We start from the raw sequence: 27,665 nt of genomic DNA on the forward strand, positions 1-27,665 counted from the left end.
TTAGTTTGTCCACCTCATGTACATGAGGCTGTTTCTGTTGCTCATGATGCCCCAGCTCACTCTCTGCTGTGGGAGGATTATTTCTGAGATGCTTAAGATTAAAACAAACCTATATATTCGGCTAACACAAAAGAACCTTTTTATTTGAAATTGGTGGGTGGATAAAATTCTTTTTTAAGGAAAAAAAMCAGCTCTCTGCGGGTTGTATGGAGAGTTGCCACATGCTTCTCATAGACTCCAAATTTCTGCCATAGCAAGTCCCACTGGTTTGAGCCGGAGGCTTTTTTGTTTTCTGTGCTGTGCTTTGTATCCCCAAGCAAAGGGAGGCAGTGCCAGAACATGCAGAAGACAAGAGCGGGAGGCCCCCGGCAGGCCCACRCGGCCGCATTCCTCTGCGCTGGGGCCGCCGCGTGGGCTCCGCTTCGGCCCTTCTTTGTAAGTCCCTGGTAGGGAGAACGAAGCGACCGCCGTGAAAACGTGCAGAGCACCCGGCAGCTGCTGCAGCGAAACGGCTGCATCTCCATATTCACAGCCAAGTGAATTGCCTTGCATGGAATATTTTTTTAACTTTTTTTTTTTTTTTTAATAAAAGACTGTTTTTACTTGCATGTTTCCATACTTAAACTTGCCCAAGCATGCGGCGGAGAAGGAAGTCCGGCACAGTTTCCTTTTTCCTGTGGTTTGTGCCAAGTAATCCCAAATAAGTAACTTCATTTACATGTAGATAGATGCTCCAATGCAGCTATGTAAATACATAGGTAACTTGCATGGATAAAAGACTTTCCTGCATCGCTTCTTACAGTTGGAGTAACTGGTAATTTCTTACAAAGATGCACCACTAAATTTTAGCAAGATACACACACACGCACACGCACACACACACACGCACATATATATATATATATATATATATATATATGTATCTCCTGCACTGTACAACACATTTAGAAGAGGGGAAAGGGGAGGAATTCAGCTCAGCAGAGACAACATGCAACTTCCCTCTCTGTGCCCAGCTCATTCTTTGCATGACGAGTCTGGTTGCAGCTTTTAAAGCTGCTTCACCAGCTAAACAAACAGCCCAGATCCCCTCTTGCCCCTCTGTTTTTAAGTTTCAGCATSATCTGCCCAGGGACAAGATGCGTTGCTGGGACGTGACTATTGCCACCTTCCCTGGGGTTTGTTACCCATTGCTTGCGAGCTTGCTTTGAGCTCTTTCCCTTGACGTGTCCACGGTGAATGTGGGTATTTCGGCTGCTGCCCAACTCATTTTGCTCCTTTAACTCAACTTCTGTGTGAACGATTAAGTTTTCTCCAATAGGTAAAAAGGTTACTATACTAAAAGGTATAAAGGATACTAATAGACATAWAGAACATGGGTGCATAGGGATTTGGGGATGCTTTGATGCCCTTCTAGCAGTTCTATTAACCTGGCTCCCAGGAGCAGACCCTCACCCTAGATGGTGGGATTTCCACGTTTCAGCCCCCAGTGGCCAGACACTCTTCCTGTAAATATCCAGAGCTCGGCACTGGATACAACCAGGGGTTGTTACTGAACAAGCTGCAAAAGTAGCAGGTCTTGGAAATGGGGGTGCTGGGAGCTGTGTGTCCCTTCATCATAAGGAAGGCCTGATTGTACACGAGTTTTACCGCAAGGTCAGCGCTCATGACGGGGTATCAAAAAGCCTCTGCGACCGATCCTAGTGATGTTACTGCTTTTCCCACGTTGATGCCATAAAACTTAGTTGTGTGGAACCATAATGCTGAGCTTCAGCCCTATGGGATATGTGGGGCCTTTCTAGTCTGGTTTCACAGCACCAACCCTATTGAATCACAAAAGCAAGTTGGCAAGGACRGAAGATTTTCTGCAGCTTGCTAATTCATATGGTGAGACGTGGGTAGTGTTAGCAGAATTTCACCTTTCCAGCTTGGTGTCACGTTCATAGCTGTTCTCATCTGATCATTAATTGTGGTCTGTTTTTACCCCTTCCATGGAGGAGGTCAGTGTAGTTCCCCTACTACAGGTAGGACATATCACAGCGCCAGTTCCACCCAGCATCAGTGCCAGTGGTGCCATCAGTGCCATCAGTGCCAGAAAGGCATCTCCTTTCCAAAGGCTGTTGAGTGACAAATAGACCTTAGTTAGCACTGCTGCTGAGCCGTGCTTAAGGAATGCAGCTCTGTTAATACCACTACTGGTGAAGTAAGCAATAGTCCTTGCTTACACTTTGAAATCCTGTGTTTGGGGCGAGGAAGTCTAGTGCAGAAATTAGGCTAAGTTCCGTCATTCAGTGTAATTAATTTGCAAAATTAGTACTTCTTGTTGTTTACCACTCTATAATTCAACATTACGTTTACAGAAGAAAATTAATGTTTGTGGTTTTCCAACTTGTGTCCAGCATCCAGATTTTAGCATTGGGTCCCTGTAAAGGAAATAAATGTAGAAAACCAGGTAAGACTGATTATTTTTGCTGTAAAATTTTAGGCACAGGACATATARTTTTATAGTTTGTCTCAGTACAAACATAGCCTTGGAAAAATTGTTGCAGTGTTGAAAGGAAAGTGTGGTTATTTATTTTAAGCATAATGTGTAGAACTCCTGCAAACTGGTACTGTTGTGCACACAATGCATAGAATAGGCCAGTACTTCAAAATAAAATGTCTTTTGGACATATTTTTCATAATTTCGGCAAGAAAGAGAGTTCAAAACTTGGCAGAAAAACATTACATTTTTTGTGGAAGAGAAAACAAATAGAAATCTGATGAAGTAAAACATAAAAGCCCTTTCTTGTCCCCAAGCTGCAGATTCTCAACGCCTGAAGCTGTGTGCAATTATATCTCATTTTGCTGCTCCTGATCTTCTAGTACAAGCTCATTTTTTACAGAATATTAAAATGAAATATACTGTAAACTATATATACTGAAATATACTGAAAACCTGTGAAAACTAGTCTGYTTACAGAATATGGAAGGCCTTTGTTTTCTGTCATAAACAGTCTTGTATTTTTAAATGAACTGATAYCAAACCAAATTAGTTCCAGATGGTCCTGGTTGTGTTTACCTTTTCCATTTGTTTGTCTCCACATAGAGGAACTAGTCTATGAAACAAGCTGAAGAAGGCAGCTCCTTCAGTGTTCAGACAGGCAGCGACTGACTTTTCTTGGAAATAGGAGAGTCTTATCTAATTATTTATTTGCCCTTTTTTTCTCAGTTTTGAAGCTGAGCTTTCAATTTTTCATTGCGTTGTGGTTTGCTGGATGTAGCTGCTAGTTTGGGCTGTTCTTCAACAGCTCAGTGGAGGCTGTAATGGGGAAGGTTTCTGGCAGACCGTTCTCCTGTAGTGGTCCTTCAGGAGACACCACTGTGCAGACAGGCTTTTCAAATTTTACTTTATGGACTGTGGGAATTAACATCTAATGTACCTGAGGGAAGTCCAGAAAAAAGCCCATCTCAAGACTGCAGTCATACCCGCTCTTGTGCAGTGATGTCCATGCTTAAGGAGATGAGAAGATGCTGAGAGAGCTTGGCAGCTCTTTCTTCTCGCCAAGTCAGCACACGGACATACCTGTGGCAGCTGGTAGGGTTCTGGTTGACTGGGCCAGGAGAGAAGGTTGCTAATCCTTYCAAGAAGGGTTTTTACAAAGTGTCTTAGCTAGTGAAACAACCAGTTATGAAGTCATGCCAACATATATCAAATATCCCAGGGTTTTTGCGCATCTGGAATACATTTCAAATTACTGTCAGAACGACAATGAGAGAAATTTCACTTTTTTTTTTTTTCTTTACTGTTTTAAGTAGTTTGTGTTCTTGGGAGCCGAGGAAAGAATTCCTGGATGTCATTCGTCTGTGCAATTTGATTTTTTTTTTTTCCTACTGCTTAACTTTCTACCATATATATATTTATACATATGCTCAGTGTAGAGCTGAGTGAATACAGTACTTATTTCCTTCAAAATACAAACACAAGCGATACAGACATGCAGTGACTCTTTTTTCCTGCTAAACCTGCAAAGGCAGGTGCTTGCATAACAGGAACTGACCTGGCACTTTTCCAACCGTTTCTCCCCCAACGTTTTCGTGTATTTTGTGCTGCAAGGGCTGCTGCTTTTCTGCACCAGCAAGTCTCTGATGGACGAGGGCCAGGGAGGCGTGGAGGGCTGGGACGTTTCATGTGAAATTTTAACTGAAAGTTTCATTCCTCATGGCCACAGCAATGCAAACTGAATGCCAGCTCTTTCGTTATTCTGGCTTTAGCATTGTGGCTGTGTTCTTAAGAAAATCCAGCCAAATTGGACCTGTTACTCACTATTTCATCAGATTAATTTAGAGCTGTTTTAGAGTGATTAATGGAATGGAGAATTGCCTGCTTTGCCACTTTTTGCGTGTCTGTTCAGATCCTTAAATGCTTCATAGTGTCTAATATATGGAATATAGTACAGGAGGGTTGGCGTGGTGCTGTCCTTAGCCAACCGAACTTCACTTTGGAAATAATGCATGGCTTGGGACAGCCTACTGAAATACACTAACTGCAGGGAAAATTCAGGATATCTACAGATATCTAAAGGAATAATTTCCACACAAAACACAATTATTGATATTGATTTCCACAAACAATTATTGATATCAGCATTTTAAAAAGAATCTCTTCTTGAGTTAAAAAAGACTAGAGCCATTTTCTGCTGCTTATTTATTCTGCTTGTAGCTGACTGTTTCAATGTTTTGAATGCAATTTTATCCTCATATTTTACCTATGAATGGYGTTTATTTCTTGGAAGTTGCAGCAGTGGAGGCAGCCAAAGGTGGCTGCAGTCTCTTCGCTAACAGCAGGAGTAGCGGTCACTTTGCAAACAGCAGGAGAGTTTTGCTCATGTGAAGCTGTACAATGAGGCACACTGACGTTTTGCTCTGCATTCTTTTGGTTTGGAAATGGGAACACATTTGAGTAATGGCTAAACACACCAAGGGATCAGTTTTAGCTGTTGTCAGAGAGCCGCGGCCAACTGTTTGTTCGGTAAATATGCTGCATGCAATCTATTCCAAAGAGAAATAGATTTTTAATTGATTTTCTACAATTTGACAGGCATCAGACAAAACCAGTAATTAGATCTATGAAGTAAAATGTCTGATGGCATATGGCCTTCTAACCGCATTAGTGAGGTTAGGCTGGGAGCCAGGTTTTGTCTGTAGTGTGTGAATACCGTGAGGATGATAAATCCAGTTTTGCAGCTTAAATTTAACGACGCAAATAYGATGCTGTTCACCATCTCCCCAAGTGTTTATTTAGTGAAGCCTAAATGCTGCAGACACCCCATATGTATGATAGCATCTAAAATCACAATCGAAGCCCACTGTGGTGCTTCATGCAACACTTGCTGCTAAGTAATTCCTTCACTTCCTTCTTCTGAAAGGCTTTGCTGTCTAAAAAGAAAATAGAAAATGCTGAGAACGATTATTATCTTAAAACAGCCTGAGCTCAGTAAACCTCAGCTGCAATCCATATGTAGTGTCTATAGGTTTGCTTTTTTAATCCTTTTATTCTTTTCAAATGTCTTGATATTACAAGGAGTGTTACTAAAAGCCCCATTTTCCAGAACTGTATTTTTTTAGCCTCTTAAAGTAATGCCAAGCAGATTATTACCGTGACGCTGCATGTGCCACTTACTACCACGATTTACTCTAGATACTRAAATCTTAGGTGTTACAAAGCCTGAGTAATTTTGTAGGTGTAAAGTGCAACCTTCTGCTGTTCAGGTGACTGATACAGGTAGGTTGGTGCAAAATCTCAGATGTTTTACTCCATAATATTGTAGTGTCAGCATTTCAGAGACACTGCTACACAGTTTCATCAGAATTATGAGATATGTATTGCATTATATGTGACTACCCAACTGGCTCATTATAGAAGGGATAGGGCAAGAGAAATCCGTCATCTTAATTAGAAAGGGACTTWGCTGTTTCGTACACTGAAGAGGTCAGTGTATATATTCAGAAAATGAAACTAAAATGTTGATGTAAAAGATCCCTAAATTTGATACTTTCTATGTTCATACCCTGAGGGGAAAAATAATGGGAGAAGAGAAAAGAAATTACTGATCAGTAGAAGCCACTCATAGTTACTATATCGAATATTAAAATATTTGTATTTTTTTTTATTACTGAATCTATATTTAATGCCTGTAGCTAGAAGGTAGTACCTAGTCATTAGGATTTCATGCACATATTTGTTGCTACCATGTATCACTACAGTCAATATTTGCAGCATGTTTTGGCTGTTGAACTAAGTGTCTTTCCTGAGAATTCCAAATAGGGGAATATGCTTCAGCTTTTCCCCATTTATTTCAGAGCATTTGTAGAGGAAGCAGCCATAAGAATCGGAGCTGTGGTGTAGAGGAACTGCAAGTAGCTGCAAGAAAGCAAGACTAGAAGACGGTAGAGAAAAACAAAAAGCTTCAATTTTTTTTAACCTGATATGTTAAAGCAAATAGTTTGGAAAGAGGTTTTTGAGCTGTATAGGGGAAGACTATAGACCTGCATATGTGCAAGGAAGGAACACTGTAGAGCAGCTGTACCAAATGATCCAAAAGGGAATCTGTTTTTTTTTCCAAGGAATCTCTGTCAGAAGTTGTGCTTTGTATAAAACAGATTTCCATGGGTCTTGACAGGAGTCAAGACAGTTAGAACCACAGGGGCTGAGCAGCCCCYGCTAATTTGAGAGTTAGGTAAGAGCTTCATTTTGCCTTTTGAGGATAAACTATATACTGTTAATGTCCAATCGAGCACCGAGACAGAGGGGTTTGGAGAAGTACCTCYGGGTGGCCTAACCCCTCCTCAGTGGCTATTTCCAGTCCTGCTTCATTAAAAGYGCACTCTGATTTCCACCGATTGTGACTCATCAATGGACTGTCCCGCCATTTTGCACTGCCCCCATCCCTTCCTCCTGGGCGTCGCCGCGGGCACAGGGCACAAACGTCTCCCCGCGACGTGGACGATGTGCGCGGGGAAGCCCGCGGCGGCAGTGGCCCTGGAGACCGGGAGCCGGGAAGGCGGCCGAGCGCCGGGCGCCATCGCTCCGAGCCAGGCCCGCCTGGCACGTGCTGCCCGTGCGTGGCCTCCAATGGCCTCATTCTCCTCTCGCACAAGCATGCAGTCGTGTCGAGCCTGGTGCGACGTGTGCTGCTGCTGCTGCTGCTGCTGCTGCTGCGCTTAGGCTTGAAACTAGCCCGTTTCACCAGAGGGGTTTTGGAAGCACCCACAGCCGCCCTCTTTGCTGGGGCACTGCAGGAGGGGTGGCTCTTGGGATCAAGTGTTACGTAAGCTGCTCGAAGCAAATCTTTATCTAGTAAGGAGAAATGAAAAAAGGGAATCGGGATCGTAGGCACTGTACCATAACAGGCTGTTTCTTTATCATGAGAACTCAAAATATTTGATTCTAAATGAACAAGCACATTCACATAACCTGTTCTGGGTGCTCTTGAGGCATTATTGAAATCAACTGTTTCTCAAAATGCATATGAAGCCTGGGATTAATTAGCTCAAGTATGAGCTATATTTCCACGCTATATGTTTTTAAAATCTGGAGACTTAGTGCAGAAGAATTGGAGGAAAACTGCAATGCATGCTTTCTTTACTAAAGTACAGCACACACAAAAGATTTATACTTTATAGCTCACTGCCTGTGCATTAGGAGAAGCTACTTTTGTGGCCCGAATACCCTTCTTTGTTGCTTGCGAATAACTGTATTCAGTGACACAAAGATCCACTGTTGTGAAAAATATTAGTATGCAGATGCTCTGGTGTTTTGTTAATGCATTTAATTAAACACAATAGATCTTTTGTTTTGCTTTTTTTCTTTTCTTCTTGAATGCATTTCTGTTATGGTATAGAACCTAGGCTTATAGCTTCTGTATAAAAGTGTTTTGCAGTTTCAGAAAGTGCCATATATCAGTGATACTTTCTATTTCATTCTATCACGAAGAACATTTGAGGGATTTAATACTTTCTAGTCAGTGTAAAAGCACTGTATTTTGGGTGGCTTTTTGTTKGTTTTTTTTTCTTTCTGTCTCCCCAGGAAAACCCAAAATCCCGAAGTTCTCAGCAAATGCTTTCATTTCCCTAATTGATGTGCTCTGAAGTGACAATAAGCAGGGTTAAGTAGAATTGAATGATTCAGGAATATTTAGACTTTTTAATCAAAGAGGATTTTCTTGACATTCTGTAACATCAACTAGTGTTTGAGGCTGCACAACTGAATTGTATATTGTCTTTTTATATGAAAAGCTGTGTGGAATTGTAGCTGGCTGTCAGATTACAACAAACTRTAACTAGACAAACACTAGGTATATATCTGCAGAAGCCATCATTACTGCTCAAGACTGATGATAGTCTTGTGGGGCTATCCATAATATTATTTCAGAATAATTCTGAGCCTGAATGGGAAAAGGCTTCTTCAGTGCTTTGCATGGATGGAAAAAGCAGTACAAAATAATAGCAATAAAGTCAAAAACTGCTTAGGTGAATCAACATAGTGCTTGAGCCCCAAGTCTTTCAAAAACATAACAGTATTTACCAGGTTGTACTCTCTCACAGCAACAGGGGACAAATCAAATTGAAGGTAACATATGACTGACTGCTTCATCCCTGTAAGATCAAGCCCTGTGAACCCTAAAACCCTCTATATCTTGTCTGAGGTGGTGTGAGAGGTGYCTAATTTGATGTTCGCTTTTCAAGCAAGAGCTTTTGTGGTGTTCCTTGTATGTGAGACATCTTCTTTAGAGGGTACTATTTCCCTTAGACTTGCTCATACACGTAGAGAGAGTTGCCTACTGCTTACAGAAGGAGCTATTATATGCTTAGGTTTAAATGAGCCATAACTCTATTTTTGAGTAGAAAAAAAATGAAGAACTTGCATTCTGCATGAGAACAAAAATTAGAAAAGTCAACAAACACGTTGCTTGCACCAGCAAGGTCTGCGTTAGTGCCTTTCTTGGCTGAGTGCTCCTCTGTTTCTGAGCTTTTACCCTTCTCCCAAGGACTGCATGATAAATCAGAGAGTTTGGCACTAGTCTTCAGGATCAGCACTAGGGCACTGGACGCAGCATTCAGAGGTCATCCATGAGCAAAAATTCTGTGTGAGGCCAGGCAGAGATTTCAGTTGTTGTTCTCTAATTTATTTTTATTTATTTAWTTATATATTTTAAGCGAGGACAATATAAGTAGTTTAAAAAACTGCYCTGAAACCTTTTTTGACTCGCGATTCAAGCTAGCAGGAGGAATTCTGGTTTGGGCCAAAACACTCAGGTACAAAAACTCCAATGTTAGAGAGAAAGCGTGCGATTGAAGGGCACAGTCCCTCAGCATTTGGGGATTTTTTTGATTTTTTTTTTCCTTCTCTGTTTTGAAGGGGGCGGAGGGAAGGCCCGTTAGGAGTCCCCCCGCTTTCAAGGGAAAGTACTRGTGTTTTAGTTGCCCACACATGTAACTGGAAGCCTCATCATCAGGGCACCTCCCACAGAAATACAGGGAATCTTAACTGTCACCCGATGAACCATACTGCTTTTTCTACAAAAATTCCCAGTTTTAAAAAGCACCTAGAAGGATGGCGAGGGGCTTTTTGTGTATGAGAGTGTCATGGTCCCAAGATACTCGATGTCCTGGAGGGCGGGCAGGCCGCGGCCTCGCTGGGGCCGCGCATATTGCGGGTTTTGTCCGCGCGCGGGGAGAAAGGCGCTTTGTGGCGGGGGGCTGTTTGTCACAGGCCGCATTCATCGCCTGCCCTTGTTGTTTGCAGGCGAGGCAGATGTGAGCCCGAACAATGGGAGCTCCGCGCCGGGCCCCGCGGGGACGGACCCCCAAGGCACAGCGGAGCCCGAGAATGCCGGGCGYGAGGCCAAGCCAGCTGACACAGCCGGGCGCCCCCACTTGATCCGCCTCTTCTCCCGAGATGCCCCGGGCAGGGAGGACAACACCTTCAAAGATCGGCCCTCCGAGTCAGACGAGCTACAGACCATCGAGGAGGACAGTGCAGCAGCTCCAGAGAACGCGGATTTGATGGCTTCACAAAAGCGCTCCTCTTTCCGGCACGGATCCAAAATGGCCTCTGCGAGCACCACAGACCACGCCAGGCACGGATCGCCCCGGCACAGAGACTCGGGTCTACTTGACTCGTTGGGCAGATTCTTTGGAGGTGAAAGACACGTTCCCCGGAGGGGCTCGGGCAAGGTGAGCTCGGAGGAATAGAGAACTGCACAGCTACCGCAGGCTAAAGTGCCGCTAAAGAGGACGGGGGGGACTAACAACAAGGTGTAACTACTATAAGGCCAGACTTGACTTAGACAGTCAACTGGTACTACTGTGAGTACCAGGAGGGTACTCATAGTTGTGCAATTTAATCTGAAAGCAAACAAACAAAAAAAAAATCATAGATCCGGGAAACACTTTGAGCTATGTTGAGGTAGTAACAAGAAGTATCAGAAATGCTGGTGGCTCTCGCCCCCTTACTGATAGGCTTTTTACTGAACTCTTGATGAGGTGTATGACATGCGGTTGTATGCTGTGCCATTTGGAGAAACTTCAGTCTGCCTTTGTGTGTTGTTGTTAAACATTCGCGAAACTGAACCGAATGAAAGCACTAAACACAAGACAATCTCTAGCTAATTTGGCACTAACTGAGGAACAGGCTTGGTGTTAGAAAAGTGGCCAGATGCTGTGTTCACAGGCTGCTTGCACCAAGAACATGTTTAAAGGGCAGCTGGTAGCGCTGTGGAGTGGATGGATTAGCAGATGCCCTGACTCTCAGGTATACAAGATAGCCCAGCTGTTTTATCCTGGTGGGAAATTGAAAACTTACTTCAAAGCATTTCATATTAGAAATCGCATAGCAAAACTTCATGGATTTAAAAAAAGTGTCGATGAAAGGGCATTTCTTTCATGTTCCAGGATTAACCCGCATCCTTTGGCAAGGATGCAGATATTGTCATCACTTTTGAGCAGTAAAATTTAAAATACGTTCTTTGCAGCCTTTGCCACATAAATGATAAGTTGAGTCTTGTGTTTGTGCCTTTACATGCTACATTAGTGTTCAAATGGAACTACTCCTGTGAGGCTGTAAAAACTTTGTTTTATTTAAAAGTGGTTTGATGTAGCTGCCCAAATTTTGTGTTGCACAAAGTCATGCTCATACTCGCTGGCTGCGCTCGAGCTCTTCAGTGACCTGCACCAGCCTCGGCTGCCTCCCCAAGCAGCTGTGATCCATGATGCTCCCGGGGGCTGGTCAGTCCTTCCCAACTGGGAATCGGATTGGGACGAGGGCATCTCCGGTGCGGCGCGGGGCTGCTGTGCCACAGCTCTGCGCTTAGAAGCACTGCTTGCCATGCCCCAAAGGGTGGTTATAGGACATGGAAGAGCACTGCATGAAAGATGCTCCAGAACCTTCAAACCAGAACTAGAGAAGCATCTCACACTTGCTGTGCAATAATGAGCAAGTGGAAGGGAAATCCTTGKTTCTCCCACTTAGAAACTGGGGGCAACAAACCTTATTACAAACATTGAGCAGTGGCACAGATGCACTGCAAGCGTGTAATGTTCATAGAGTAGTTCAAACGTGCAACACGTAGCTGCTGAGACTTACTGTTGTTGCAAGTATCACAGACTGTTCCTAACAGCCTATAGCCTGGGAGCTGCTGGGCTAGCTCAACTCTTGTTATTTCATTCCTATACTCTGTTCCTTAACAAAAAGTTGGACACCAAGGAACTGATACCAAAAACTTAGAGCCTGCGTACAGAATATACTGAGGTATGTGCATTCTTGCTTAGCAATAAAAAGCAAAACCACGTTTTCAAAGGCTGGCTGAAAATGGCTGCACTTTGTATAAATTCTTGTRTTTTATTCTTTGGTGTGAACATGATCTCTATGATTCTCTACAGATTTCTGCATAATCATGTAGTAAAGGACAAAAATACYGTCTGTCTTAACTCTTTTACAGTTCAGCAAACTTATTTCAAGGCACATAAATGTGTGCAAAACAGCACAGAATTATGGATAAATCTAGTATTTTTACCTGGTAATAGCAATCTTTTTTAGAGGAACTGTTTTAATGTTACAAAGTCCTGACTTGGAGGTTTCAGCTGGAAGCACAGATGAGTTTTCTTGTCGTGGCAGCAGTCAGTCACATTAGCACTGATTTCCAGTGCCAAAGCATCTCTGTCACCATTTCCCACAGTGACAAAGTTGTTAGACAAAAATACATCCTAGGAAGCTATTATAGGAGAATTTTAATGCTGAAAATACAAAGCATCACAGACAGTTGTTTCAACTATTATTTATTTTAGCCTTTGGATCGATGGTTTCTTGTATCAAGGAAGGCTGGTGGTGACATTATTTATACATGTGCATAAAGAGGAAGTCTAGATGGCTAACAGACTTATTTGTACTTAGAATCTAAATAGTTGTTGTTTGCTGAGCATGGTGGAGGGTCAGAGAAAGAGCCCGTGCCCAAGGGAGTCGTGGAATAGCTGAAAAAGAATAGAGCCCCTTGGCAGTTGTCCAGACTCAGCACTAAGTAAATAATGGGTCTGTGCTAAATGAGACACCCTAAAAAGCACCTTAAAAAAGTGGATTTCAAAGGGTTGAAGGAGGAGAGCTGCCATGGCCGAACTGGTTGGTTGTGGTTGCTGTTGAGGCACTTGGAAAGCAGCGCCGTGCCCCCGTGGGGCGCGCAGGAATGCGAGGCCAACACTGGCCCTCTGTGCGGGCGTGTGCGGGGCTCGCATTCCACCCAAGATGGATTCCACTAGAAATGTGGCATGGAGGCAGTGGCAGCTCCGAGGCAGGGCGGGAAAGGGCGTTACAGGATAATACGGACCATTGTGTAAGGAGAGGTGGGATAGGGACAAAGAAACAGCTGTTCTGGGGTGGCCTCCGCTTCACCCTTGGAGCAGCTTCTCCCCASTCTTGGAAGCCTGGCGGTAAATTTAGAGCCCGTGGGAGGCCCGTGGGGGTAAATAAAAATAGAAGTACTGGAATGCACAGAAATATTTTCTCCTCTAAGGGGCAGCAAGTGCATTTGCCATTATCCCCTCCGCCTCTGCCCCATGAAGATTTGATCACTGAAATGCAATCAAAAGCAGCTTCGATGTTGTACTTTCAAGATTTTTTTTTGAGGTAGAATATGCCAGACAAAGCTRTTATTGTATCTAGCTTAGTTTTAATTATTTTAAGATAAAAAAGGTGACCAAAAGAAACTGCAGTGCAGATGTTTTAGGCAGCATTCTTCATGCACCAAGGTAGCGTGATTACAAATTGGTTCCTCTCCAATCYAAGCAGGTGTAAGGAGTATAAGGAAGCTTGTCTTAAAAGGCTTGTGTGTCTGAGCCTCCTAGAGGCTAGTCTGCCACCACCTTCAGTGGGTACCGAGTGCTCTTTTGTTTCCTGCCTGAGAGGATCTGCAACTACATTAGTTGCTTAAGCTTCTGTGAGTGTTGTTTATGAWTTTTTTCTTTCCTACTAAAGTTTGGATTGTGAACGCTTATGTCAAAGCTTAACATTAGGCATTAACTTACTAAACTTAAGCTGTGCTTGTGTGATTAATAGAGCAGCCCAGAGCCTTAGAGTGGTTAATAGAGAGACCAGAGCCCAGAGGGACTAGGTAACAGGCCAGGGCCTGCCTGCCTGCCTGCAGGACTGAAGTCCATGTGTGGAAAAGCATTTCTCATCTTTTGCATTTTGCTTCAGGTTTGTTTGTGAACTCTTGCCCTTCTCCCGTGTTACCTGTATGAAGCCCTTGCTCCTGCCTTTCGTCCCAGTGTGCAGGGAGGTTGGATGCAAGGGCCAGGGAAGGTGGGCAGGGAATTGGGCTGGGATCAGCRCTGGGGAGGCAGCAGTGCCACAGTCTAACCCGCAGAGCAGCCTGTGCAGACGCCGCTGAGGGAGCCAGATGGGCTGAGACAGCACTGGTGCCTACTGACATGAATGGGGGAAGTTGAGCCCTGGCACAGGCTGCCCAGGGAGGCTGTGGAGTCTCCTTCTCTGGAGATCTTCCAAACCCGCCTGGATGCYGCCCTGTGCCCCATGCTCTGGGTGTCCCTGCTGGAGCAGGGGGGTTGGACTAGATCTCTAGGGGTCCCTTCCAACCTCAACCATTCTGTGAATCTGTGAGTTGTGAGAAGATTCATGCGTTTCTTTTGGGGTTTGAGCTCCATCCACCCATTCATGTATAACCTTTTAATTATATAATACACTCAGCACCATGAAGACTTTGAAACAAATAGCTCAGTCAGTGCTAGCCTGACTRGTAAATGATGTGCTGAAAGCAAATCCTAACTGTGATCTTTGATTTCCTAGTTTTCAGGGAGTGGTACTGCTTTGTGATACACGGCTTTGTAAAAACTGCACTGCAAGGCCCAGGCTTGTAAAAATTTGTTATCTTATGGTGGTTGTAACAACAATTTTTGTCTTAATCTTTTGCTTTATATCTGTTTTGTTTATGTATTCATTAAATGGTTTAAGTCACAAAACTGGTGTACTAATGACTTAATTTGTTAATACATTAACAGAACCTGAAATACATTTTTTGTTTATGGTACTTATGGGATATAACATCCTTGAAAGAGGCCCAGTGTCTTTCCTCACACTTCAGTTAAATCAATTTATGTGACAAAAATGAATGAAACGGGCTTTCTCTGACAAGCATATTAATTTTTAAATGTACAAAAGTAGGCAAGCTGGTGTTCTCCCTTTACAATAGCGTGAGCTCAGTCTGGCCTTTTTTCCTGCGGGGTGATAATGAATGAGTGACCTAAAAATGCATAAGTAGGTCTGAAGTGTCAGCTTCATTAAGTGTCATTTAATTTGTAAGATAGGCCTCAAGCCACTTCGGGTTGGTCTGCTTAAAATAAGAAACCTGTACAAACCAAGTGGGTATCCACAGGTAAGTGGCACACAGCACCAGAGATGTGAACTTAATATGTTTGTTTAACATTTAAAACGACTATAAYCACATACATGGTATTCATACTTAACGTTTAACACATTTAATGCACTGAAACAAATCATCGCTTGCATTTTTTAAGAAATGACTGCCTGGAACAATTGTTATAAATTGTAGGAAGAGTTTGGAACTCGAGCACGTTTAACTGTTATGCAAGAGATGCTCGGAAGAGCAAGCACTAACTTTTGCACAGTATCAGCTGTGCGTTGTGTCCAGGTGGAGTGCAGACCCACGCTGACTTGGCAAGATCCAARCACAAATAGGAGCAAGCAGATAGGACACCCAGCTTTGTGTAAGAGCTTGAAGAGAAGTTCATGATGGGATGTTGAGAAAAAGCATATGCACTTACCTGAATGTACTTCATTTTATGCTATTTTCCATCTTGAATTCAAAAACATATTCCGTAATTTAATTCAGACAAAACTACTAATCAACTGAAGCATTGTGAAGATTGGCTGTGTCTGATCATTCTGTAGGAAACTATTTCCCTTTTCCGTTAAATTTCTGACAGGATCTTCCACTTTAGTCTTTACTGTTGTAATGATTCTTCTGTCCACTAATATGGTTTCCAAGCTGAGTCACACGGGTAAGTAGTAGTAATAATAAGAAGAATGTGTTGAAGGGAGATACTAAGGGGCTCTCAAGAAGCCATCCCAGAGCTCAGTGTAGCAGGTGCAGCCTGCATGGGGCTGCTGCTCCTTGCATTTCCTGCTGCCAGGTGGCCCAGCATGGGATTCACCCCAGCATGGGATAACACCCCAGAGCTGCACGAGGTGCTGGGTTAAACACGTAGTGGCCTTCAGCTGGCAAAGGGAGGCTGGCCAAACCCAGAAGCGAAAGATCAAATGAATGTGTTGAGAGTTTAGAGTAAGGCTTTCCTGGCATTAATGTTTTTCTTGTTATATTTGACTTCTCTTCTGAATGAGGTAAATTTACAAGTAGGGAACTTATTAAAATTCACTGTGTTGTTTCCACACACAAACTCAGTTCCTTCCAGATAGTGAACTGAGTTATGCTTTGCACTTTCTATGCTAGGCTGCCAAAACTAATGATTCTGTTCTTTATTTGTCTGAGATAGTACAATGGTAATTACTGCCTGCCTAACAGAAAATGGCAGCACAAGTTAGTAATTCTTTTCCTGACCTTTGTACTTTCATCATCACCAAGCACTAGTGACAGGCACTGGCTTGATTTTTATGTTCTGATGGAAAATATCTTAAAATGTTCCTGAAATGGTCTCCGCTTAGAGGCATTTGGTTACTCCTTTTCTCTTCAAAGCAAGTTATCATATATCATTTTTGACCTATACACAGTCCTCCACTGCCATTTTCAAATGTTTTTATTGAACTTCAGCCATCGCAGTTAAAAGGTGTAGATGAAACCTTCTCGGTGAGTGCTGGAGAGCCGGGAGGACCGTTGGCTTTGTTTCACCTCTCACTCATGCCCCTGCTTTTCTTTCAGCTGTAACCCACAGCGCACAGCCCTTGTCCAAGCTCCAGGCTGGGGGGGCTTCCACTCCCCAGCCTCCCAGTTTCTACTGACTGCCTCCTTGGACACTCCACCTTTGATAGTATTTATTCAAAAAAAGCAGCCTATTAACCATGCAGTGTCTATGTAATCATCGTGAACTGTCCTTACTATTAACCTTGGCCATTAAATTATATTATCATAGCTTATCATTGTATCACAGAATGGTTAAGGGTGGAAGGGACCTCTAGAGATCACCTAGTCCAATCCTAAATATTATCAATATTATCATCATTATCATTAATATTGTCATATTATCATAGAGCAATAATTTTTTTTTAAAACATAATGCATGTTTTCACCTTTGAATCTGGGCTGAAACTTCTTTTTTCCATTCAGCACCTACAAAGGGTGGTACATGGCATCTAAGCTTTACTTTCCAAATACTTCTTCTCTGCTTCCAAGATACTTCACCAAAGAGATAGTTAGCTGAAGAAATTTGTCATCATGAATACCAATCTATTATACTCTGTGCATTTTTGCATCTATGTTTTAATACTGAAGAAGAACAGTCCTGTAAACTTTACTGGGGGCAGAAGCATTCAGGAACTATTTCAAGAATACCCAGTTCCCAAAATTTCTTTACTGCTGGAGCAACCATTCTTAAAGCACAAGATTTCCGTTCTGCATTATTTCMACAGCATTGAATCTATTTAATTGGGTAACTCATACCAAGATGAAGAAAAACACACAGAAGAGAACAATGGATAGATAACAGAGATGACTCGCAAGCAGATCAACAGCCTCTCAAGAAAAATAAATGAATAAAACTGCTTTTTTTAATCATTCTTGTGCCTAGCATGAGCCAAATTAAATATTCCATCTTGTCTCCTAAAATTCTTTAGGATACATCACAAAAATTAAAACGAACAGGGAGGAAAGAAGAGCAAGCGTGATGGCACTTTGTGTGCAGTGCAGCTACTCAAGGCTTGAGCAGGAGATGATGGCCTTTCACACAGGATCCACGATAAAACTGAACTAATATGCTGAATAATTAAGATTTTTCTTTCAAGTAATTCTTTACTATCACCTTCCAATCTGTGAGTCACAATCACCAAAGTCATAGGAAACAAGAGTTGTAGAAAAATGTAGCTCTTCATTATCAATAATCACTTACCTCTCTTGATGGTAGGTGCCCTCCATAGTTTCCTCCTCCATGCTTTACCTTGGCTTTATCATTCTCCTTTGGTCTGACTTTTCAGTCACCTCTATTACTTCCTCCAGTGACTTTTGGTTCCTTTGTGCTCTGGTTCCTTCTCTTTCTGTTCATTGTGTATTTCTAGATAAGAAAAACAGTGTATTACTGATCTCAGCACAAGATTGGAAGCTGGATTCTCCTAGACACTGTCCTTTTTGAAAAGCCAGGCTGCTGTGTCACTCCAAGCAAGTCATTTCCTTTCTGTCTTTAATTTCCACGTCAGTAAGAATGAACAGTGCTATTACAAGGATGTATTAGTTCATCCTATCTAAAGTGATTAGAAAAAGCTTGCTGAGTTAATTAAACATTTATAATGTCACCTTCAGACTAGCATGCAGGAAAGAAGTCAATATCTTCCCATCATTAATGGCAACAGAGCAGTAAGTTGTGAGCGGCCTGGAATAATCACTGTCATGAAGAGCAAATGGGTACTCGGGTTGCACGTGACAGAAAATGCAATCAACAGCTTCAGTATTACTAATAGAATAAACACATTAGACATGTGCTATTTASTGCTGCCTGATGAGGAGCTCGGTAGTAACATGGGAAGTCTGTCTGAAGCCTGATGTCTGCTGCACCCAGCAACGCTAAATCCTGTCTGTGAAGCACTTGTGCATCTAGAGATGAAGCAATTTCTGCACAAAAAACACCTGCCACTTTGCTAATTATTGCTCTGCACAATACGGACGTAATAAACACTAAAATAAAAAATAAAGAAAGAAAGAAAGAAAGAATAAAAAAAATAAAATAAAATAAAATAAAAAAATAAAAAATAAAAAATAAAAAATAAAAAATAAATAATAAAAAAATAAAATAAAAAAATAAAATAAAATAAAAATCCTAAAAAAGAGAGAAGGGTATATGCCTCTACCTTCCCATTTGGAATTCCAGATGCAAAAATTCAAATCCAGATATGATCTTTCTTATGCCTAAAGACAGTTTGGATTCAGAAACCCATTTCAAAAGCTAACATAAAACTAGCTTATCACTGGTCTGGTGTTCTCCCATCTCGCTCTTCCCACCCACTACACAAATGGTAATCAATCAGCACTTATGCACCCATTAGTCTATTCCTGCTGTTCTTAATGGGGTTAAGCATTACATCCAGTACATTCTGGGACAGCTCAGAAAACGTACATGTACTTTTCATTTATATGAACTTGAAATTCATCAATTTTATAATATTTATTTTAATATTTATGCACAGTAATTCATTATGTATCTTTTCTTAAAACAACTCAGTGTGTCCATTTTTGTTMATTTTTTAGTAACATCCAGAATTTTTATGATAATTTAAAACAGTTACAAATCTTCATATGTATTTTCCTTTCAGTAATACAGAAACAATATGGCATTTGTTAGATTATATATCTTAAAATAACAATACTGAAATGAATTTGAAAAACTGTACTGAATCCAGTACTCCATAAAAGCATCTTAACACTAATATCATCACTAATGTTTATTTAATATGCATTGTTTAGGAATTAGATCTCTAATGTTATATTTATTTGTATATGCAATCCTTAATTATATAAGCAGTCATCTTGTGGAGGATGAGAGTTATCAATGAGGGCTTTTATACAAAGATTCATTTTATCCACAATCTCCTGTCAGCTGTATATATATGATCACAAAATGAGCTCATCAGACTCAGCATCCAAACATTAAAAGCAAAAGGGCTTGCAGATAAGATAATCCATTCAGTTTATCAAGGGAAGCAGAGCATYTCCCGTACCATAACTAGCGAGGTTATGGTACAGAAGATACTACCCAAACTACAGCACCACAGAAGATGCCAAGTGCAGGGGCAGCCCCGTGGAAYTGGCAAACTGAGCAGCATGTGTACAGGTATCTGCACAGGTATCCCAAGTAGAAAGGTAAGAAACCTGCCCAAGAACCAACAACTTACTGAGCTGCGTATTGATTCTTGCTACTGTGGTAGAAAAATACCATTTTTTCCCCCCAAACAGCTCATTTGAGATTGTTTACATGGACCGTGTCAATAGATTTAATCCGTTTGATGCAAAAGTAAATGGCTACCAGGCTATGTGATGCTGTTAAAAATTAYGTAACTTGCGTGTTGTCTCTGCGTTAATTTTAAAGTATTTCCAGCTCCCCGCAAGTGAAGACAYCTGCTTAATAAATGAGAGAACCAAGATCTGCCAACATTTCAGAACTGAAATGTCAAAGTCTTAAACATTTCCTTCAAAATGCATGCCCAAAGAAAAGTGCTCTGGGAAATCCTAGAATATCATCAGAAAGACTGCCCAAGCATTTAGCTATAAGGTCACTCCTGACTACAAAATAACTATAGATATTTTATATCCATTTATATGTGTAAAAATACATATGCATACACACACATTTACACGTGTGTGAACACATTCTGTAACATCAAGCCCCAGAAACCCAGCTTAGTTGGCTGTGATCTCTTTGGCATGAAGCTGAAGAGCCCCAGCAGATGTGGCAGGCCGGGGAAGCGCCCTGGAGGGCCAGGCAGCAATGGTGGCCCTAGTTGCTAGGCCCCGGCCTAGCTGCGGTCGCAGCTCCACCTGGYGAGAGCACCAGGACCACGAGGAAACAAGGAAATGACAGCAATCCCTTGGAAAATGTGATTACTCTGTGGCATCCCTATTAGATTTTTGGAGATAATGCTTTTYCTGATGAGTGTTTAGAGAATAATAAACGGTGGTCTCCTGAGGGCCAAGTAACATGCAGTGACTAAATAAGCTCATTTTTAAAAGTCCAATCACATATCAAAACCTGAGTATTAGCAGGATAAACTMGAGTTATTTTCTGTTTCAGTCAGCACGCAGACTATTGCCTGAATCCTAATAGCCTAAATCAAATTTAGCTTATAAGTCCCGAAGAGTTATTACTCTTCTGAGGTATTTTTATATATCATGSATGTGAGAGTCCAGAAACTGAAAGAACAAACCAGGTGGAAGAGCAGTTCCAGCTACCTATAAATTAAATGGAARCAGATAATTACCCATTACAAATTTAGAATAATATAACATTTCCAAATGCAAATAGAGCTTGATGGCAGTAGTATGAAGGAAAAGCACTTCATTTGTAACACTGGGAAACAGAGCGTATTAACTTCATTSAGAGCAATCCCCAAGAACGTGCTCAGTCTCAGCTACCCAGTTCGCTCAGAGGGGACCCAGTCAAAGACTGTTCACAGCATTTGGCAATGCAGATGGGAGAAAGTTTATATTTGTTATATGAAAGCTTTTTAATTAGCAAAGTTAATAGTATATAATAACTGATCTAGATTCAGGTAATTCAACCTTGCCTATATGCAAAAAAATCCTTTTTTTTTTTTTTCTCCCCCTCTGGTAATAATCTACAGTCCTCTGCAGAATTGCAGGCTACATCCACTCAAAACTAATTTTGAAGTTTTTTATTTCACATACTGTAAGAATTTTGTGGTTAGCGAACAATTTATCTGCAGCCAATATAGACAACGCAGTCAATACAGTCAGGGAGAAGTACAGTAGAAAAAAGGCCATGGAATGTATCCCAGTGAAAAGTCAAATGGCTTCCAAAGCAAAGCACAGATAGAGATTTGGGAAAACCAAGCCAAGCCAAATACAAGCAAACGAAACCTTACATCTACGGCCAAAGCAACTTCTAAATGTGTTGACATCGTAACTAGCTCCTGCTTCTGCCAAGCACCCTAATCATGACAACTAAGTATTCCAGAGGCACCAAAACTAAGGAGATCTTCTCCTAGTGACAAAGTAGAAATTACTGCACAACAGGATTGAATGCCTGACACTGTAAAAATCTCAGGCAACCCAAGGTTAACCCTGCTATTTAAAGATGAACTTTCTAGATAAAGTCAGAATGCAAACACAAACAGAACCCCACACCAATAAAGTAGTACAGATTGAACTTCCATCAACTGCTATTTCTTCCCTCCAAAAAGGAAATTCATTCTGTAAGCAATGTACCTGAATCCCATTTCTAAGAATTATAYAACTCAACTGCACCGCATAAGATGTATACCTCTGAGTCTGAGTTTAATTTGGATGGTACAATCTAATGTAAGTACTCCTTTTTCTAAATCACAAGATCTGACTGAAGTCACTAAAGTCCTATTTGGTAGCTTTCAGCAATAACATCTGATAGTCTATCTGTAAAACATGTATGGAAACATTTCAGAAGATGTAGATCTGTATAGGCAGTTTTCAATGTCAATGGCTTAAAGCATTCAGGGCCATTTTAAAAATTATTTATTGCTTAAAGGTACGTCATTAGATATCTCAAAATGCAAAAAGTTCCTTCAGAACTTTTGAAAATGTTATATAGCTATTATTTGCCAGAGATCACTAAAGCACCAAAATGTTAAAAGAGTTCTTCTCCGAGAAGATAAAAAAGTTTTTTGCCTGGAAAGTTATGGGTGTTTTTGCTATATATGATGAAAACGTATTTCAAGTAATTATTCAGATTGTTTTATAGTCAACTGTTTATTCAGGTTGTACTATTATGTATATGCTCATGTGAGGTAGCATCTCACTGCAGRAATCTATTGAGTGTTAAGAGACCAATGAAACTTTTTAACATCAATGTGATGCTTTGCTTGGTTCTTTGCAAACTGACAGCAAAAAACAATGTCTCCACACTTGCAATGATGCGAAGATGTTCATATTTGGCTTCCTAATACACACTGTTCTTTTGCAAATTTAATAACATGGTATTAGAATAGAGGTAAATACACACATTTCTGGACACTATTTCCACTGCAACAAATACCTGTCAAGGCATTCACTCTTTGCAGTCATTGTTGTCCCACTAGTTTAACTTTTTTTCTGTATTGCCACTAATGAAAAGAGAAAGTATTATCACTAGTCTACTTCTACTACAGTCTACTACTACTACTACTATTCCCAAAAAGCTCTTTTTCCAAATGCCCCAGTGTTGTGCAACGCATGTTGGGGGATGGTCAACCCATTCTCGTCTTGCATGAAGAATGGCTCAGATGACTTATTAAAAGTTTTTGKTTTTTTCCAGTTTCAGGTTTAACTTCTATATATACGCACAAAGTAAAATCGATGGACTGTTTGCCATTGTACTAAAACCTGTTCCGTGAGAGCACTGGTGATTTTGCATTTCATTCTCTCTTGACTCCTCTTCTTTCCCTACTTGGTGAAAATGAGTTTTCCCTGCATGCAGCCAGCTGTTACCTTTCCATGGAGCTTGACCTAGCACTGTACCTGTTCTGCTTTCAGGATATACACGCAGCCAGGGTTGGCCACGTAGGGTCCATCCCCCAGAGGTCTCAGCATGGGCGGCCTGGTGACGACAACCCCGTAGTCCACTTCTTCAAGAACATTGTAAGTGTCCCCGCTGCTTCCTGTCCACTACAACTGCTTAGGGTTCTTCAAGAGCCAAACAGGCCACAGTCACTGCCCATTATGTTGAATCTGGTGGATTTTACCAAGTGGGCCTTGGAGTCAATGCTGATATGTGATACAAAAGTAAATTTACCTGAAAACAGTAAAAAAAAATGATACAACCAGGTGGCTTAACCCACCACAAACACAGCAGTATTTCAACAACAATCATTACRATTATATGGCTTCACCATTTGTAAGTTTTGTGATTCCATCTTGGCAATTGGCCATATTTAGAAATGTTTTCTTCAAAAAAAAAAAAAAAAGGAAAAAGAAAAAGAAAAAACAAACAAAAAACCCTTATCAAATGTGTGCTAGGCAACGGCTATTAATATATTTTCCTAGTGCTTGCTGGTCCTTAGGCAGCACTGAATGGATGTGGTAAGTCTACTCCCACCTGTGAAACGCCTCACATTCTTAGATATCTTTTGAAAACATAAGCAGGAGAGCCCAACCTTTTTCTCCTGATGACCTCATTTAAGAGGATAACAMTTTTGTTCAAGCTCTAAACTTAGCTGGTTTTGCACCACTAACATTCTCACAGAAAATACTTGGGAAAGTTGGAATTTCCTCACAAAAGCTGGCATTTAAAACCATGAATTTAACATCCTATCAGTTTGGAGTGGGACAGAGTTAGCACTGGACTTAAAGTGCAAGACATACAGTAGGTTAAAAAATCATCAATAAAGTTTTTATGATAGAAAAATACTAATGCTGCAATTCATTTCTGAGCCATCCTTTAGCCATGGCCATTTTTAAGTATTCACAAAGCAAAGAGCAGCAGGATGATACTAGACAACAACTAATGCCAAAGGGGTAAAACTTTCAGATGCAATGCAAACATCTGATGATTCTGTACACTTATTGCTACTTTAATAAAAGGTTTTGTGCTGATTTCCAGGTCTCACCCCGTACTCCTCCTCCAATGCAAGCAAAGGTAGGTGTCTGCAGGCGCTCACGCTATGGCCAGTACCTTTTGCAAACAGTAACCCACATGAGCTGGTGCRAGTATTTAAAGCAAGGGACTAAAACGGAGAAGCTTCGGTTCTGTTTCTCACACATTCCCTGATTTGCTTCAAGATCTTTAACAAATGAAACCCATTCACAAGGATCTTATGTATTCAGACTCCACTGTGATTACTTACGTAACTCACTAATAATAGGCAGTGCTTTCAAACCAACTTCACACCACAGTCTGTCCTTATGCTTGCTAAATTCAGCCATCTCTAAGTACATGATACTGACAAACCACCACAGCTAATGCAGCCCTTTCTTGCCGGTTAAACTGACAATTTGCCCTTTTTCATCTTATGGAATAACTCTACGGATTGCTGCTTTCCTTGCCTCATTACGTGGCCAACGTTTTATTTCATTTTACTGCTTTTGTGTCTTGTGTGTATCATGCACCCCAGCCTCTACGTTCCATAGTGATCATCATGCCATTGTTTCTATTTCTTACATGTACAGGGAAGAGGATTATCCCTCGCCAGATTTAGCTGGGTAGGTGACGAACGTGCTTTCAATAACAGGCATTTTATTTACCAGGCCAAAGCACATCTTGCTCCAATGCCTCAAGCTGCYGCAGCCACGTGATAATTTTGTTTTGTCTCTATTTTGCTATTTTGCTTTTCCTGTCCCATTTTCCTCCCTCCTCCCACAGCAGTTTAAGATGGCAATTTTGTTGCTTGCTCTCATCCAGCAACTTGACAGCCCTGCAGTGATAATTTCTCCTGCTTTAGCACGAAGAGAGCAAAATCTACCGCATGGCAAAACTCTCTTCCTTTAAGACTCCTAGAGGACTCACTCATCTACCGCGTTTTTCATTTATGGGAAGGGAATAAAATAAAAGGGAGGGCTGGGACAAGATGGGAACTTGTTCCACAGTTTCAGCTGTTCTTAAAGACTAAGTGTTGCAAAACTAACACTGTTACTAATTCAAATATTTTTGCCTTACCTTTCCTTAGTAAGAGGAAATCTGCCTAAAAGGTTGTTAAAYAAGTTCTTTCTACAGTTATCTCCCAAATTTGACTTTTCTACAACAGCCTTGATTTTATGAGACCAACATGTAAACTACAGAGGTTTTAAGACAATGTGTTAAAGCTTTAAAATTCTTAAATATTTCTTCTACTATTTATTAATAGAACATGATTTAGTTGTTGTGTTTACCGTCTTAGAACCTGTGAAACTGAGAAATGTCAGTTAACATGCTGATATATTAGCCTGCTTTCACTTTTTTTTCTATATTTTCTACAAAGCATAAAGCTCTGTACCTCATACTTGGATAAAACTGTTTGAAGCCAATAACCAGCAGAATTTCTATTTCCTTAAGGTCTTATGACATTATGACTTCAGGATGTGCAAACCTTCTTTCCAATTAGCAGCAAACTGAATTATCATGCTGGTTATTGACAACAGGCTACTAAAAACTTAAAAAAAAAAAAAAAAAAAAATCCATCCAGGGGGCTCAGCAAGCCCCCTGATATTTTCTAGGGTTCTCTCTCTCTCTCTCTCTCTCTCTCTCTCTCTCTCTCTCTCTCTCTCTCTCCACTCATTTTATGAAGTGGGAAACTCTTCCAGGACGTGTCCTTCTGCTTTGTATCCTTTTGCTGACATTGGGGCAGGCTCTAAATACCTGCATAACTAATATCAAAAACATTGTTACTACAGTAATTCCACAATCATACAGCACTTGGATCCTAATAAAAGCTAAAGACAACTCACTCTTGGCTCCAAAGTTAGCAGATCTTGCCATGTTTTCCTTTTTAAAGGACCAAGAGTACTTCCTGAATAGAGCTTCTTACAAAAAATTAAAAGTTCAGAAATTAATTCCCTACAAAAAAGATAAGTCCTCTTTCTTCATTATCAAGGTGGATAATCCAAGCATTTATCTTTGGCTTATGCTTTTACCATTTTAGTATATTATTATATACTAATAAAATTCTAGCTCTTGGATCAGAAAGACTAAACAATTAGGCTGAACTCCACATTACCACTCTTGCTTTTTGGACAAAACACTGTAATTGTAAAAAATACCAATTTTGTGTGGATGGCATCTATGATTTTGAGAGCTTCATCCTCTGCTTCAAATGTTGGAGGCTTCGGGTGACATTTGACAACAGTGCAGAACTGCAATACACATACTCTGATTAACTTCTCAGAAAACATCCTCCCATGACATGTACCTGGCATTGCTTGTACTGAAGAGTAGCATGGTACTTGAGTCTCGCACTCCAGCATTTCATAAATATGTTCAATAAAATAGACACACAACAAAAAATCATACCCACTTACTGTTCTGCTGTTGCAAGTCCAGAACAAAAATCATCCAGTAAACAGAAAACCAGTTCAAAACATTCTGTTTAGATTGGATTATCAAGAGATAGTACCTGCAATGTTTGTTGATTTAGTATCATGACCGTGAAATCAGTGAGGTTTTCTTTATCACAAATACCAGGCAAGGTGGCTCAAAGCCGACAAGCTTTCCCCTGCTCATCTTCCCCATGTTCACARGGGTAATCCCATAAGCTGCAGAGACAGCAGGGATACAGCATGTTCAGGTCAACTGGTGACATTTGTGACAAGTTAGTGACATCACCATGGCCAAAATCACAATTTTTAAAATTTTTTAATTTAAAATCGTATTTCTTTCAGTTCTATTAAATGAAGGGCATTTGAGAAACATTCTTTTACAAGGCAGAAATAAAGTGTCTCTTTTTTTTTTCCTCCTCATAACATGCATCAAAGAATAGACAGGACTAAAGAGTAATTTGGAAATAATCTGAAAGGTAAAGTCCAGTCTGAGAGCAAACATGATTTGAATCATGGTAAGTTTTTATTCTTCGGCCCTCTCCTTATGCGCTTGTGTGTTGTGTTCAATACATTTTTAAACGAATTCAAATTCAATTGAGGCTTCCTTCTCATGTCCTATAGCTGTTGTTACTACTTTTCAACTGCTCTTCACTTTTTGATCTTTTTCTTCCTTCTTTACATTGGAGTGTTCACTTCTGATTAATTCCTCTTTTGCAGAATGCTGCTTGCCCTCAGATTTGAATATGTTCAGATCCTAACGTCTTCCTTGCTCCTCACCTAAAGGAATATTTCATTTTCAACATTTTCAAATTCCTAATACAAGTATTATATTGCAGCAATCAGAGACTATAGTGTGCTTATGATCATTTGAATACGACAATATTTAATATATGTAAAAATCTTTCTTTGCAGGGTGGTGAAGGACACAAGCCAGGATATGGAAGTGGAAAATTCTATGAGCACAAATCGGCTCACAAGGGACATAAGGGATCCTATCATGAGGGCCAGGGCACTCTTTCCAAGATCTTTAAACTGGTAAAGTTCAACTTATTGCAAACCCAAAAATTGAGTCTAGGGGAAAGAGAGGAGAAAAGCAGCTACTAAATTTCCATGAATAAAATATAAGTTTATCTCATGACCTAGTAGCTACTTACACGACACAGACGAAACAGGTAAAAGTAAACTGCCAGTCACTATCAGGAAGGAAGGYAAGTTAGCAAAGTCCCATGAAGACCTCTGCTAGGA

General features: G+C 40.9%; 1 protein-coding gene across 1 annotated transcript in view; it reads left to right on the plus strand.

The window, feature by feature from the left end:
- Positions 1-27,665, plus strand: part of MBP (myelin basic protein) — an 85,199-nt gene that overhangs the window by 54,306 nt on the left and 3,228 nt on the right. Inside the window, exons 3-7 of the mRNA XM_026039768.1 lie at positions 9,785-10,215; positions 22,947-23,051; positions 24,013-24,048; positions 24,579-24,611; positions 27,333-27,455. Of these exons, the coding sequence (XP_025895553.1) occupies positions 9,785-10,215; positions 22,947-23,051; positions 24,013-24,048; positions 24,579-24,611; positions 27,333-27,455 (728 nt within the window). The remainder of the gene's footprint in view (positions 1-9,784; positions 10,216-22,946; positions 23,052-24,012; positions 24,049-24,578; positions 24,612-27,332; positions 27,456-27,665) is intronic.

This window comes from Nothoprocta perdicaria, unplaced genomic scaffold (genome assembly GCF_003342845.1).
Source record: "Nothoprocta perdicaria isolate Ctin4 unplaced genomic scaffold, notPer1 scaffold_24, whole genome shotgun sequence".
Taxonomy (NCBI): Eukaryota; Metazoa; Chordata; class Aves; order Tinamiformes; family Tinamidae; genus Nothoprocta; species Nothoprocta perdicaria.